The sequence below is a fragment of the Osmia bicornis genome, chromosome 10 (genome assembly GCF_907164935.1).
Source record: "Osmia bicornis bicornis chromosome 10, iOsmBic2.1, whole genome shotgun sequence".
Lineage (NCBI taxonomy): Eukaryota > Metazoa > Arthropoda > Insecta > Hymenoptera > Megachilidae > Osmia > Osmia bicornis.
Window position 1 is genome coordinate 7,370,777 of NC_060225.1, and position 16,358 is coordinate 7,387,134.

The following is a 16,358-nucleotide window of genomic DNA, read 5'->3' on the forward strand; positions in this document are numbered from 1 at the left end:
GGCCGGATATTTTGGTTTTGAAGAAGCATGAAGTTGATTTTGGATCAACAGCAATTGGTCTCTCATCAAAGAAACTGCTGTTCGTTAAAAATATCTCAAACAGGTAAACAATTTTTACCATCTATCTGTCAAATATAAAATTATATCTAACATTAAATTTATAATTGAATTTTTTAATTTATCAGAAGTGTGAAGGTGAATATCAGCACACTAGATCCATTCGGACCATTTGTCGTCCCTCCAGGTCAAACTATTGAAACTGGCTCCATTTTAGAGCTTCCTGTTACCTATACACCTACCCAAGATCAAGAAAAAGAAGTAAGCTAACATACATTTTTATTTCAAAAATTAGGGAACCAATTAGAAGGCATTGTGCGAAGGGATGATAATGAAATTTGTTCGAGGCAGTTTGCTTTTGAAAACAAAGGTCCATCCATTCCCTTTGATGCGCCTCTTGTCTTTGATTTTGTATCTCCCTGGACCAGGATGAATATCCGACATAATAACCGGCCTAACGTGTTCAATATTGATATTGAAAGGATAATTCTTCGTGTTTCTTGGCTTCCTTGGAGATTTCGGATCGTAGTGGCCAGGTCCTGGGTGCTTCGGGTCCTTGTAACACAAGGCTTGGTCTTGTAACACCATTCGCATCCCTGGCACCTTTGGAAACCTAATTTTTTTTATTGTAAATTTTGCAACCTTAAATTGAAGTCTCGACGAATCGAATATTCAAAATTTGGTATCAATTCTACATCGTTGGCGGTGTATATCTCTGTTGAATAGAATTTACCTGGCGGCTATTAATTTAATGAGAATACCTCGGACAGGTGATCCAACGTCCTTTAAAATAGTTCGACTTGTGCAACAGTTTGTCGAGCTCGCTTGGCAACGATCTAGGCCAGTCGCCGTGATCTTCCAATTTTGTAATTGCAAAGTAGCTCTTAATCGTGCTTCTATCCCTCGGGCCTATAAACAAAATATTAATGATCCCGAGAAATGATCAAAAACCGAAATTTTCAATGTTGATGATTTTCTTATTTAAGACACCTGTGAATAAATCGTAGGGACCCCTTTTTCCAGTGACCTTTCTCAAGAAAGCTTCTATAGTATCCGGATGCTTTACGTTATACCTGTTGAAACGTTAAAATTTATAATTTATTATGAAGATTTTATTGTACAGAAAACGTACAAATTGCTCGGTAAAGTCCAACTATTGGAAACATGACGAAATCTAGGCCGCAGACCGTCGTACTCAAAAGTAGGAGTACTAGACAAACCTTCTCGTCTCCTTTTATCCATGTAATAATAAGGATTCTTCCGGGTGTACCCTGAAACAAAGAAACAAAAATGTCAGTAAAATAGTCGCTTAGTAGAAGGAGTATCACCTGGTCCAGGAATAGTGGAAGCGAGTTTAGAGGAAGGGACAGTTCCAAATCCAACGTCTCTTCGAGCAGTTTCACAAGATCTTTCCAAAATATTTTCAGGCCACTGAGAAATATCGTGCGTTCCCGGACCACGTCCCGTTTTCATCAAGTTTCTTTCTAACACGTATTTCTCCAATAATTTCCCTCCCATGGTCGCTGAAAATTCTTCAGTCTCGAGTTCCCTCGTCCAGCTGGATTTTCGTGAAAAATTATCCATCGAAATTCATTTATAAAGAGATAAAGAAATTTTGCATGAAAATTCATGTTTACTCTCTGGCAATCGATTTGCTTCTGATGGCTGGAATATTGTAAGTCCCTACAGCAGGTGAATCGGATTTGTTTACATAAAATTTTGGATGCAGTCCAATCTTCGCGTCGCGTTCTAAGCTGCTGTTGAATGGCGGACGAGGTTTCTTTTCCCGAGGAATTAAACACTGGCATCGCCATTTACACCCGCATCGACATAGTTTGAAAGTTTGCGTCTCGTATTCGCAAGGCATCTTGATTTCTTCAAAATTTCAAAAATTCATATGTACAAATTGATGTAAATTTGTGTTTAATTATCTGTAATTAATCTCGATTCTTCATAGGCTATTTAATTTAACTTAATTGCGACTTGGGGAATTAATTTCAAGGATCTAGAGGAGGAAGGTTAGTAATAGACATTTTCAAATTGCTTCTATCGATCTTGACTGAGGTCTTTCGATAGGAATCGATCGTTCTTTAATTACAAATCGACTTTTTAAATTCTAAAAAATTTTTGATGGATTTTAATACGGTATATGGAAAGAAATTATACGAAGTATATATTTTTCTGTTAAAATCAGGAATATTTCGAAGTGAGTAGCTCTAATACGAGGACAAAATGGAGTATAAGGGTCACCGGACGTGGAGTGGTGCCATCTTATGTCTTGAAACCTAAATTTCGAGTAGCTCGTTTCGAAGCTATCGGAAATGAAGCAGTGGAACTGAAAATATCTGTAAGTTCGTTGTTTATTACAAATATTTTGAGAATGATCATAATTTAATAAATATCGATTAACAAAAATATTATTCGTACCTTAATATAAAATATCAACAGCAGGTATGATTAAATGTATCTGCTGACGATAAGGCACGTACCTGTTATATCCATTTTCCTTATTTTTATTTAAAAAATGAAAAGAAAAGAAGAAATGAATACGTTAGAAATATGAAATCATTGTTGAAAAGCTATCTTCATTAAAATATTAAATTTGAAGAATATTCCACTGAAATATTTCTGTCTAATAGTGTCAGTAATTAAACAATTAAAATTCCTTTAATACCTAGTGTACAATGTTTCGTTAAAATATACAGAATAGTAAAAGCGATTAATTATCTAGTCAATTCAATTTAGAACAGAGGAATATCGTTCAAATAGTCTAATCCTACAGTGCAATCACCAACAGGATATGTAATTGTAATTAGATCGTGTAAACGTATGAAAGCGTCGCTACAAGATTAATTAGAGAAACGACGCGAGGGGACACTAATTAACCATCGTAATGCGATGAATTAATTGAGATCCGTTATCTACTATTTCAACTCATCGATCGACGTTTACATGGGTCACCTATAAAACTACATATGACATTCTACGAGTTTCCAATAAAAATATTATAATTCTAAATTCAATTTATGATATGATTTTTAAAGAAACATTGAAGTCGATTAAGAATTTTGAGATTCTCCAAATGATTCTTATAAATTGATAGAAGAAAAGATCTCACTACACTTTTTTGATTTATCAAAAAATTAACTTTTAAGTAGAAAAATGAATAGGGAGGTTCTTGATAAAAAATTGAATGATAACAACTGATCACTTTTTTATTTTTTTATTTTTTTCTAATTACTAAAGAAGGATAGGAAAGATAGGACTTCATTTTCCTTAATACTGGAGCCACGTTAATATTAAACGGCAGTGTAGCCATGGACGCGCTAATCTTATAACGATATTGTTGATGACATTAGTCGTTAAACGATAACTGAGTTGGCGGTCTTTTTCACACATCAAAGAAACTTCACGCCTATTGCGTCGCGTTGTTACGGTCAATGCATAAATGTAGCCACTTAAAAATGTAAAACTTGGCACGTTATTTTTTCTCCCATTAATTGACGCGTTTATGGCCATTGGATATTTAACGTAGATATGGTCCCAACATAAAACCAAATTTAGTCAGGCCGATTAAACGACGTGAAAAACACCAATGTTTCTAAGATTTAAATAATCTTTTCTCGATAGTTTACACGTAATTCCATGACGTCGTTGAGTAAGATAAAATTCGTGTTTCTTGTCACCCTTAACTCACGTACCCCTTTGGCCATAAGGGACGTAGATAAAGCTATCGGCATTCGTCGTTTCTTCACACCACATTCACAATACTTGCCTCAGGCGATTTAGAATAATATTTCTCCAGCAAGCTTTTGATGGAATATCGGCGTTTTTCTTACCGAACCTTCTGTATCCGATGTAAAGCGTGACCCGTTTGCTCGAGATAACGTTAAATCGATCAGGCTTTCATTTTTGATAGTCGACTATGCGAAAATTAATCTGACATTGATCTATCACGGTCGAATAATGTAACAAAATCTGGCTATTTAAATTTGTCTGCTTAGTTGTAGGAAATTTTTCAAATTTTCATTTAACACTTCTTGCTTAAGGAAATTTCTGTGGTTTAATGTTCTCCAGCTTTAAACTGATAATTCAAGCAAGATCAGATGTTAAACGGAATTCCAGTAAATCCACCAATTAAACTGCTTCAAAGTACGATCGATTAATCAGCTCCTTCGATATCGTATCCTATGCTTTCCTCGTATTTACCCGTACAATTCGTCTTGTTAATTGAATAACGTCGAGCTTAATCGTTCCCGGAAGTTCGAGCTTGAAATCTGACGCAGTACATTTCCTGCCAATCGGACCAGTTATTCTCGTCATCTTAAAAGCACGAACGTCCTCCGATTCGCTTGAATTCCACCAACTTCCGGCCCTTTGCAGCATCAAAGTAGCCACAGGAGAATTTCAGAGGGACAATTTCCGCTTGCGGCTTCACCGCACGCGTTCCACCTCCGTGGACAAAGCTGCGATCTATTGTCCAAAGTAAAAATGAAATTTTTCTCCGGCATCGAGTGCAAACTAAAATTAAATCGTTTCCCGTCCTTGATTAAAGATCGCGGTTAATTACGGACAGGGATAATTGCGGACCGGACGTTTCCATCGACGCGACGGAAAATATTCATCGAAGGCGTTCGATGAATAAATTTTACGGTGAAATATTTAACAAAGGTGCCGGATCAATATTATGCATACTTGCGACCGAGGTTAGAGCGAATCATTTATATGCAGAGAATATTCGAACGATTTCACCGCGACAAGTTGTGGGGTGCACAGGTGTGCTTGATATTTGATTACGTTCCCTTCGAATCTTGAAAATGTCTTCCTCATAACTAGTTCCATAAATTAAGTATCACGAGATGCAGTTACGGCAAAACTGCATTACAGTAAAATTCTTCGCTATTCTGTTTCCTGCTTTCTCTTCGTTTCACTTTAAAATGAAATTGAACGGATTCTTTACTCGCATAATGAAAGTTGCTACTTTTCATAAATATCCTCGACAGACACTCAAAGGTTGTTAAGCAGCTTTTAGCTTTTATTATCATACTAACGAATGCATTTTTATTTTTCCAGAAATATTGTCAGAATTTTCATTTAATCGTATTATCCAATTATATATATAATAATGTTATCCAATTATTTATTCATTCATCAAACGACAGCTTCTAAGGCATGTCTTGTTGGCATGAATACATAGGTAGAGTACAATGTCATACCGACTACATTACATAAATTACGAGGACTTTGTTATCTATTATTTCTGCTTTGTTCGTTCCTTTTATCTTTTACCTTTCATGTTACAAACGATGTAATTTGGATTCACTTTGCCTCTGAACGCTGTTAAAACTCCAGCTAATCGCCTAGCAACTTAACGAGCTCGTTAGTAATTAGATCGCGAAAATGTTGAAGGAATTTTCTCTGCTACGGATTTCAGTTTCGAAAAACTAGGAAATTTCACCCTTGGAACGTTTCCATCAGAAGTTCGAATTTCAATCATTGATGAAATATACAAAATTCTTCCTTTTATTTTTGTAATTTTTCAGATTCATAACACTGGAAAATGCTCGTTGACGTTTCAACTTCGCGTAATCGATGTGTTGGAGGGTACTATTCCTCAAGATCAAGAAAATAAAGTGCAAAGAAGGAAAAAAGTGGACGGGGATAGTGATAGAAAATCCTCGAAGAAAGCAGAATTCAGAGATCATATACAACCAGAGGAAGAATTTGCCATATTTGGAGGAAATTTGAAACCGTCCACCAATGACTACTTTTCGTTTGACAAGTTTGATGAGAAGATGCAGATAGTAGTCGGTGAAAACAACAAGGTGCTGTACTTTTATGAAAATGAATTTAACGAAAAAATGAAATTCCTTCCTTTGATCTCTGCCCTCGTTTGATCCTTTGTTACAAACTTCTCAAATAAACCAGTAACAGTAGCTAATGTTACGACAAAGGGGACAAAGTTAGAGTATAAATTAAAAAAGCTCTTTTATAAAATTTCCAATCGATGAATTCGAAAGGTATATTTCTTTTTGAAAAGGATCTTTATTTACAAATTACTATGTATTTTTTCAAATTGTTTCCTTTTCGAATAGATCAATACACCGAATGCTTTCTGTAAAATTGAAAGATGTTTTGGAATACTGTACTTTCTGTTCACAGATGGAATTCATCGTTCGGTTTCAACGACGAGACGAGGAGAAAAATTCTCAAAATAAAGAGACAACGTCAAAGAAGGAAAAGAAAAAGAAAAAATCAGGGAAAAGTGAGGAAAATGAGAAATTAAATTACTGCTACGTAGCAGTGTTGAAATTAATGCTGGGAACCTCGACTAAAGCGCATGACTTCGTAATAATATGCTCGACAAAATAGAAGCTTATTTTCATTCCAACTCGAGGAATAATTATGAAATTTCTACCGGACGACACTTGTTATTTTAATCAATGTTCCATGTACTATTTCGTAAAATTATCATGTCATTCTCCGCAGGATGATACGAAATTTCGTCGCAACAATTGTTAATGAAATTTTAAATATTCATTCAGAAATTATAAAGTTGATCTAAAATTCCGAGTAAATCGAATACCGTCGATCGAACTATTTATACAGTCTCGACCTTCTTCTTTTCATTAAATTATTTCTCTATCACAATTTTTAATTACCTATGGAAAATTTCTTATGGATAAGGATTTCTTCTGCTGCTAGGTTCTTTTTATTCTAAAAGGATTCCATAATGGTACCTTTAAGAATTTATTCGTATATAATACATGCGAATATCCACGTAAATATTCATACGTTTCCACGTAATTGTTCGTCGCTCGTGTAAAAATGAATTACAAAGAAAGCTGACAAAATGTCTAATAAAAAAAGGAGCTTATACGGAATAATTTTCTGTTCGTCGAGGTAAAAGAATCAATTGGCAGCGCAGCGTTTAATCGCGAACGCTTGCACTGATTTTCGTAAAATAAAGTCTTACGCACAGACGCATACGATTCTCACAATCGCGTGCAAACTATGATCCAACGAATTCGTAATTAATGCGAACGGAAGCTAATCGATCGATCAGCGCGCTTCATTAAGCATCGCCATCGTTCTCGTTCCGTTTAATTAGTCAACTAATTGAGCCATCGTTGCGTTACTGAAGAATCTTACAAAAAGTCCTATCTTACCAAGTAATTTCATTCCCTTACAATTGTATAAATAAAGAAAGATTCTTTTATTTCTGTCATGTTCTAATGCTCTCCTAACGATACAATGACAAAAGCACAGTTTCGAAGATTCTTCGTCTCGAGAGAATCTACAGAATAAACGTCGGTGGAATTTTTACAGAGTTTCCCCCAAGACTGGAATTTATCTTATGTCTCACTGCTAGTGTGGCGTGTTGGACACAAAAAGCTACGATTTCTGTATTTCTTTTTTTTTTCTCCTTGTCTCATGGGTACAGTTTCACGTAAAAATATTACGTATGTTTTTCTGTCAGTCGGTTAGCGATTCTTTTCCCCATTTGATGAAAATCATCCAAGATTTTCGTTGGACAACTATTAACACTTAACTCGATTACACGATTATTCATCTAATCTTGGAATTAATCAGGTTTGAAGCGTGATATCAAGATAAATGCTAATTGAGATACGATCGTATCGTTTTATAATAGAACTACGAGACTGTCGAAGATCTGAAGCATCGATTATTTAAAGTACTCTAAAATAGAGGAATATTGGATCTGTATGTACAAATAAATAAATAAGTGTCTCACAGTCAATTACATCGATCAATACTGGAAAAGATTCTCTTTCAGCAGAAATTGGAAAGATTCAAAGAGCCTGTATCATTTCTTATTTTTCATATTGAAAAAATATTTTGTATATTGAAAAAGTAAGAAACGATCTAGTAAAGCCATATACTGTTATGGATACTAACAGATATACTACGATATTCAAATTCATGAAGTGAAAAAGATTTCACAAATTGTTTCAGGATAATCAATAATTTCTTTCTTTTAATATTGTGTTAATCATTGTCACAAAAATTATGATTATTCCGAACAAATGGTTAGTATCAGAGTCCACGTTCATGAAACCTTTTTCATTAAAATCGTGTATTACGTGTCACGTACAATTCGTTATTCTTCTTGCAATTGAAAATACAGGAACAATGGATATTCTGTATCGAATATTAATTTTTTCACCCATACATGCACTCAAATATCTACCTCATAAAATCAATGAAATTTCTATTAAATTACCTGAAAAAAACAACGTGAAACATGTTCAGATTTCACGAATAATTGTTCACTCACTCAACGACGTACCTGTTCATACGCATTCGGAAAACCGATAAACACATTGCATAAAATGATTCTCTCAAACCAATCAGTATCCTGCTGTTCGATGATTTTACAAATTCACAAGGGTTCAAGCAAGAGTTTATATAAACATCGACGACCTGTAATGTTGGTCAGAGAATTGACGAAACGACGGGAGAATTAGGAAATTTCGTTACAAACCGTCCTCTGAGATCGTCGACGCAATTTTCAAGCATACCTTAACGACGCGTGGGATTCACGAGAAACGGCTTTAGCACCATTTACACAGACGTCCTTAAAGGTAATCGACTCGAGTGTCGCGGAGAAATCTCGTCTTCCGGGTCGGAATCTCGGGTGAAAAAGAAAGAAAACACACCCTTTCCCCTCAAGGTGGTGTTCGTCTCTGATTCTCCCTCGGCACTCTCGTCACTAGGATTTCTCTACCTGTGAAAGAGCTGCCTCGACGTGGGCCGGGCACGACGAAAAAATCAAGTCCATCTGAAAAATCAAACGCGATGGAAAGGGGCGAAATAGGAAACGGAAATGGTTCGTAGCTCGCGTGATATTTCATCGTTCCACCGGCTAAGCCAATTCTCCGGATTGATATCGAGCTATTAATCCTTCAAACGTTACGAACACTTGTCACAAACTATTTTTTTCCCTCGATTTAACTAACGTGTCGTTTATTAAATAAAACTGTAACTTAATACGAGCATAAGTGCATAAAGTGCGAATTAAAAATTTCTTTAAAAAAAATCAAAGTCGTGCAAAATTCTTAAAACGAAATCCTAGATTCTCTATACTCCATTTTTATTTCCAAATTTGTAGAGCATGCTAGCAAAAGCCTCGAATCTCAAATCTTCCCTAGTATCTTTTCAAAAACTCCAACAACGAGACTATTGAATACAGGAAAATAAAATTCGTGTTAATTGAATTTAAAAAAAAAAAACGAGTGTTATGTCCAATATCGATCAGTTGGAATCAACAGATAATCGCAGAGAGTTAATCGAACAACAAAAATGTGTAGAAGAAAAATACAGACCATTGAAGGCAGAGGAACGACGACAGAAAGAAAGGATTTTTTTTCATCTGCAAATTACACGAATAAACGAACGTATACACTGTATTTTTTTTTTTTTTCAAAAGAAAGAGGTGTATACGATTTACTAGCGTGTATAGTACCTACCGCCTCAGGGTATCATACATATTTATCCATATCAATCTGAAATTCAAAACAGTGATTCTTCGGCTACACCTGCTGTTCCTCGTTATGTTAAGCAGCAAAAGACATAAGCAAAATGAAATAAAATAAAAAAAGAGTGACAAGAGAGCGAAGGATATGCGTGCTTACACCATCCACATACCTGACACTGGTTGTCCTGGTTTGGCTGAGGCTAGGGTGCCTCTTCACCGGAGCCCTGTACCCCCTTCTCGGACAACAGATCCACCAACCACCGCAAGCGGCGGATAGGAAACTCTCCCTGAAGTGCTTCGACATAAATCCGTAGATGATAGGATTTATGCAGCTGAAATTCAATGTTCATCCAACATAGTGGGATTAAAATTTTCCGGTCATTGTTAGGATAAAAGGATACTTGCTCGACGTACCTGTTAAAATAAGCCATCAACTGAAACGTGGTGTTCAAATGTTTGTACATTCCCCATTTCATACTTGGTAAAACACCATAGGCGGTGAGGGTGTTGTCTACCAGAATTGGACCCCAACAAATGGCGAACAACACCACCACAGCCACCAGCATCTTCACTACCTATCGTGGAAGAGTTTAAGGGTGAATTTGGAAAAATTCACGGTCTAAAAGTAGAAGAATAAGCAGATCGAAGGATATCTTTATTTATTATTTCCGTCAATTTTTGTTTCGTTAATTAGCGATGAATAACTTTCTCGTTAATTTTCATTTCTTTCGCAATTATTAAAGTTTCTGAAAGCTCTGCCTAACTTCGATCCCTTTTAGTCGCCTCTTACGACAAGCAGGGAATACTGTGGCTGCATTCTATCCCCCAAACCACAGGGGCTAACTTTGTCAATCGATAGGGGATGTTTAGAAATTGTTTTCAACTCGACAATGACGTCCAAGCTCATTAATTTCAGACCACCGGTGAGTTTATTATATTCTTCGGAAATTTCATGTCGAATAAGTTTTAATTATATTTTATGTTAAAATGAAACATTGAAAATGAGGAGAATTAGGTGAACGGGGACACCGTTTGCGACACCGTTAGCATAAACGACGAGAAGCTTTTGCCTTATTTATTCGAAACTGCTGCTTGAAATGCACAATAATTAGCATGCGAATGAAGGAGCTGGTGGTTTGCTTAGGTACATTGTCTTTCATGGAAGAAACCTTCCTATGCTAGAAGTGGTATTGAACTTTTATAAATTCGAGACTCTTTCAAGTGAAAGGATGAACTCGCTTTTCGAATAACTATACTACTAACTATTTAATTATCACCACAAACCATGTTACACTAATAAACAAATATTAGTAAAATTATTGTAAAGAAAATAATGAAAAGAAATAATACTTGTCAACATACTAATTACCAAGTTCTACCATTTACCTGAAACCATTGAGCAACTTAATAAGACAAAGTTCTCCTAAGTCTTTGAATAGCTTAACAAGATAAAATCTCTTTAAAACCGTTTAATTATCATCGCAGCTTACTCTAAGCTGTTACAAGCCAGCATTAGTTGCAAAATTAATATTTATCAGACCTGTTTCATGGTACGAGATTCTTCTTCCGTCTGTCCGTCTTCTCGATAACGACGACCACCGTTTCGCGCACTTTGCCTCTGTGTCATGGGTATCGATTCGGTATCGGTATTGTGCTGGCTTAATCTGTAACAAATTGAACCGCCTATCACGTGCCACCAAAGTTTCCGTTCTCATCCAAGAACACATAATTCCCACGATAAATCTCGCGTCCTGCTACTGTAAATTACTAAGGAAACATGCTTGTATAGGAAAACTGGATCTCGCCGAAGGAATTTCGTTATCAACTCCAATGATCTTGTTCGTCAAAGTTTTTAACGAGTACGGTAAACGACAATGGATACCGAAAGATAGAAGGAAGAGCCGAAAAGATCGATAACGAGATGTCGCGCGCAAACTGCGATCAAAAGTTTCGACAAACTTTCGCGATTCCACTCGAAAGGTATCTCGCGGTTCCGCGAAATATCGAAACAATAAGGTTACCTCCCCGTTTAACCCCTCGCTACATTTACGCAAAAAGAAACTTTTATAAAACTATGCTCAACAAGTTGAACACCCTTTTCCGCTTGCAGATATTTTCAATTTCCATTGAAACTTATTTCAATCCGTCCCGCAAAATGACCTGAATTTTCCTTGCATCTGCTCGAAACTTTCACGAACTTTCGTATGAACAAAATTTTCCGAGTTTCGTTATATGGAATATTGTTGGAAATTTAATGCTGTTTGAAATCTCCACCGTGGCGATTACCATCCGAGAGCAATTATTTCAACAATGCGCTTCAGCCGTACGAGCGCTCGTATAAGTTTAAAATACACCTCGAGTATCACGTAAAGGGGTTTAAGGATTACTTTAAGACCCACTTTAGCACCTAACAGTTGAGATACAGGATTCTGTACTCCGCTCGGCGTGTTTAAAACGCCGGTTCATACGTTTAGAAAAATTTATTGCAGCGGAAAGAGAAGATTTTCCTGAAAAATAGGTTTTTCCTTTTTTCGTCTGGAACATCTGCTTCGACGTTTTCCATATCGATAAAAGTATTTCAATGTTCGCTCGAATTCTAATATTTTCACCGCGTGTACATGGAAATTCTGACGAATGTAAACGAGATGGCATGGAATGAAATTCATTTTTCCACATAAAAATTATTTTATTCCAAAATTCGAATAAATGGAAAACTTCTTTTTACGGTGATTGATTAAAAAAAAAAGTAGACTTACGCGTGTCGTGATGTCATGTGATATCGGCGTTTCATAACTTGCCAGATCTCCCAGCAAATAGCTGTGTAACAAAACGCCATGACTGAGAGAGGTAACACCAGAACCAAAACGAGCATGTAAACCTCGTGTGCACGCCACAAAAGACCCGCATCTGAATCGCGGACGCACCAATAAGCGATCACCCTCATTCCCACCTCCATGTGTGTCTTGAAAGAGTAAAACGTTCCTATTAGATGATCCTACGTTAATCAACTCCGTAGCATTTTGAAGTTAATGAGTTTATCGATTAAAGTTCAATTTGTGTTATTATTATAATCAATTAATCAAGAGGGCTTAAATTTTGGATGAACGTAATTTCGAATTTTAATTAAACTGGATTTGGGACATCATTCAAACAGAAATGACAAGAACAATATTAATCGTCTTATTTATGTTTCTTTCTGTAAAAGATACACGATTCACTTTTCTACATAATTCATTTATTGCCTCCCTTTGTTGGTCCTTTCTTTCAGGAAGGAAAAGGGATCTCATTTAAAACCTGCTCACGGACGTCTCGACGTTGAAAGAACGAATCTAAATTTACAAATTGAACTGTAAATAAAGCTCGATACAAATCATTTCTAGAAGTAATAAGGGAAGGGAGTGTTTAAAATCCCATGGAAGATATCGGAGGAAAGCTCCTTTTTCTTTGTAAAATCGATTCAATACACGATTTCACCCCATTTTCCACTCCCTGCTCGCTTCATCCTGAGCGGAAGACGGATAAACAGAGGTTCCTTGCTGGGGAAACATCAGTCAAATACACGTCGATTTTGCATGTAGTACCTACGTTTCTGTTGGCGGGCAATGCTATCTCGTACATATTTGCGCAGACTACCAATTTCTCTAAATGGAGTATCGGAAATCGAAATTGCAAGAAAACGGGGCTATCTGTGATCGCTGACTTCGTGATTAACCGCAAGGAAACTCGGCTAATAGGAGAATTGACAAACCGATAACCGGTTGCTTAATTTCTAAGCAGATTAAATTTTCCTACCACTTCGGATTGGTTTTCCTGTTGCTCGATGGAAATACAGACGTTTCTAACGATTATATCAATCCATTGCTCGGAAATATAAAATAAAGTAAATGAAATAGAAATAAAATTATTGATACGTTTACCTGGGTGAAAATCATTGGAATACCAAGAAGGAACGATGCCACCCAAGTTATAATCACTATTTTACGGGCTTGGCTTATCGTGCACGTGTATTGTGCTCTCATCGGATGAACAATCGCGTAATACCTGAAACACACAGATGGAACTTTCAATTAGTTAATTACGAAACGACACCGACGCTAATTTAACTATTTTAATTAGTTTGAAAACACCATACGACTCGCGTGGGGGTGCAGTTGAAAAATAATTGTCGAGTGAACTGTTGCGAGATATTAAATTCCCGAGATTATGGAGCATGCAGGTGACAAAGGTAAGAAAAAGATGGGAAAAAAATGACAGAGGCACATTAAGAGGAGGCAATAAAGCAAAGTAATGGTGCGAGAAATTTCCAACCATTCATTTTACAGCCATCGTTATTTCCGTTTCTCTTCCCTTTTTTCCAGACCTTCGCCAATTAAACGAAAAAGAAAAAGAGAGAAGCGACTGCAACGATTATCCGGATCTCTTTCGATTAAACGGAACCATGAATACAAAGTAGCTGGAGATTTCCGTGCCGACTGTCAATCAACCTCACCCTCGTCGCCGAATGCAAACGAATTAAACGAGCACCGCTGTAAAATTACGTATCGTTTAATTATGATTGACAAGATCGCACTGTCAAGAACAAATTCTATTTAGTCCGATCGATGATCCGGTTGACGAGTATGAATTTCGCGTACCGCATTTAATTTTGATTGCTTAATACCTTGATGGCCGCAAATTCACAAGACTTTGTAATTTTATATTTAATTTTTTATCATTTATCCTTGAACATCGGAGTCTAAGTTAAAGGTAACCCAATTTACGAAATTAAATTAAATTAAATTAAACTAAAATTAGGCTCTCTTCATGGTCCGCCATGAATTGCAATAAATTTGCGATATTGATATTTTTGAGATGAGTACAGTTCATAAATTATCACAGCAATCACTATTATTGTTTGCAACCCTCGCAAGTACAAGAAATATGATCAATTTCGCAAAATTTATTCGTTTCATTTCAACCACAAAGGAGTCATAGAGGGAAAGGCGAGAAACAATAAAAGAGCAATCGATTCAACGTTGTGAAAGAGATACGGTGGTTCAGTTTCCCCTGAAACCAAATAAATTTTAAGCATATCGAGAAAGGGGACCATCTTGCCGGCCTATTTCTTGGCTTCTCTATTAAAAGGAAACGTGAGCGGTGAATCGAAACAACAGCTTCCCTCGAGAAATCATAAATCCACAAAACTTGAAAAATTGACATTGTAAGGTGTAAAATATTTGTATTATGAACGTGTTAAATAAGTCGTAGAATGAATTTAGTGTGAAAGAATGTGGAAGAGGAAAGAAAACACCTGGCAATCTCTCGACTCCATTGGAATCTGATCTGAAATGGAAAAGACAATTCCTGCTCCTCTCTCCCTGTGCTAACTGCCTCACCGAAACGTGCTAAAGTAAAGAAGGGAACGAATTCTTTGAAACTACGCCAACGAACGTAAACTTTTAGGTAGATTCGAGGACCAAATTCTACTTCGCGTGAAATTGAAAGGAAACGATTTACGATGAAGAGTGTCTCTAAACGACTTTACGTTGATTACATTTCATTTAAACTTCATTTATATCTTGAATTAGAAAATAAAATAATGTAAGAGAAATGTTTTGAGATTGTAAATGAGCGTCAAAGTTTTGGATGAACCCTGAGTTCATCGTTAATTATGAACACAGGGTGCTACACAATAGGGGCAAGATATTGAAAGTGCCACCTAATCCTCGTGAAATTTATAATCCTTCGAATTCATTAATCTTGCATAGAGGTAGGGTGTTAGAAAGGATCTATGGTATTTCAATAATTTTGAAATTAATAGCCACGTTTCGTGATAGAACGAACCCTTCCAACTATGCAGACAGAAAGTGGCAGCGATGTAAAATACGGCTCTAAATAAGGAGAACTTCTGACAACTCGTTTGTGTTCATTAATTAAGTGAAACTGTACTCCTTGGATGTAAAACGACGTTACGTTAAACGTTTTTTATTCTTCCAACAGAAGTTGCTTTTCTAACGAACGTCGAGCAATGTAAAAGTTTCATAATTTTATCTTCCAGTTAACCAAATAATTATTTTAACGATAAGTTTAATCAATCCAAAGACTTTTTTAATAGATTTTACATTCTTCGTTGTCTTAAAGGGTGCTTAAGTAAATGAAACTTCGATCGAAGATAAAGTTTATAATAAAAATATATTGGCTGCAATTTTTTTGTTTTGACATGATTTAAGTTGGAAGAGATGGTAGGTACGATATAAGGTTAAATAATGGGTGGTTTAAAGGAGGTAATAATGTAAGATTTACCTTTCGACCGACATCGCGGTTAACGTGACGACCGAGCAAATAGCCGATACGCTCTGCATATAATGCACCGACTTGCATAGGAACAAGCCCATTGTCCACGTGTAAGAGAACAGCTTGGCTACCTGCAACAAATCGTTAACTATCTCGTTAGATTAAATTATCAGATCACATTTTACAACCGTATTGAAACGTTTCAAAATAATTTTGATAAGAAAAAATATACCCCATACGTGTCATGTCCCTTGGACAAATTTTCAAATAATAGTACAATAAAAATGATCACTTTATTCTATCATTCCCGTCACGATTCTTCAGTTTATTTTTCAAGTCGTTTAAAACGATGTTTCAAGAAAAATATATAAACCATCCCAGGGAGAACAAAAAATCATGAGAACAATGGGACGGAGTATTGGAACGAAAGAAGAAAAATCCCAGAAAATCATGGAAACGTTTCTCGGTGCTTTCGAACGGAAGTAAAAAGGTCGACGTTCCAGGCAGGAACGTGTTTAATCAAGCATCC

General features: G+C 36.2%; 2 protein-coding genes across 5 annotated transcripts in view; both read right to left on the bottom strand.

The window, feature by feature from the left end:
• Window positions 1-360: 360 nt before the first annotated feature.
• Window positions 361-1,443, bottom strand: LOC114871231. Its single transcript, XM_029176890.2, has 5 exons — window positions 1,386-1,443; window positions 1,190-1,328; window positions 1,048-1,130; window positions 819-966; window positions 361-670 (listed from the first exon to the last, which is right to left on the bottom strand). Exons 2-5 carry the CDS (start codon window positions 1,297-1,299, stop codon window positions 361-363), a joined length of 651 nt encoding a protein of 216 aa, XP_029032723.2. The 5' UTR covers window positions 1,300-1,328; window positions 1,386-1,443.
• A 1,941-nt stretch (window positions 1,444-3,384) lies between these two features.
• Window positions 3,385-16,358, bottom strand: part of LOC114871228 (QRFP-like peptide receptor) — a 38,593-nt gene continuing 25,619 nt past the window's right edge. The window contains exons 4-12 of one of the 4 annotated variants that reach the window (XM_029176885.2): window positions 15,839-15,960; window positions 13,474-13,597; window positions 12,313-12,518; window positions 11,097-11,220; window positions 9,971-10,131; window positions 9,727-9,888; window positions 9,549-9,584; window positions 9,405-9,451; window positions 3,385-8,860 (exon numbers count right to left, since the gene is read on the bottom strand). In XM_029176885.2, coding sequence (XP_029032718.1) covers window positions 9,448-9,451; window positions 9,549-9,584; window positions 9,727-9,888; window positions 9,971-10,131; window positions 11,097-11,220; window positions 12,313-12,518; window positions 13,474-13,597; window positions 15,839-15,960 — 939 coding nt within the window. In that variant the 3' untranslated portion in view covers window positions 3,385-8,860; window positions 9,405-9,447. Of the gene's footprint in view, window positions 9,452-9,548; window positions 9,585-9,726; window positions 9,889-9,970; window positions 10,132-11,096; window positions 11,221-12,312; window positions 12,519-13,473; window positions 13,598-15,838; window positions 15,961-16,358 lie in introns of all 4 variants that reach the window. The other 3 variants (XM_029176883.2, XM_029176884.2, XM_046287565.1) reach the window with 3 other exon arrangements.

Coding starts and splice junctions, on each gene's coding strand:
- LOC114871231 (XM_029176890.2), bottom strand. CDS start 1,299: ATGGATAAAAGGAGACGAGAAGGTTTGTCTAGTACTCCTACTTTTGAG. Junction 967..1,047: donor TCCCTACGATTTATTCACAG/GTGTCTTAAATA, acceptor TTTTGTTTATAG/GCCCGAGGGATAGAAGCACG. Junction 671..818: donor CGTTGGATCACCTGTCCGAG/GTATTCTCATTA, acceptor AAAAAAAATTAG/GTTTCCAAAGGTGCCAGGGA.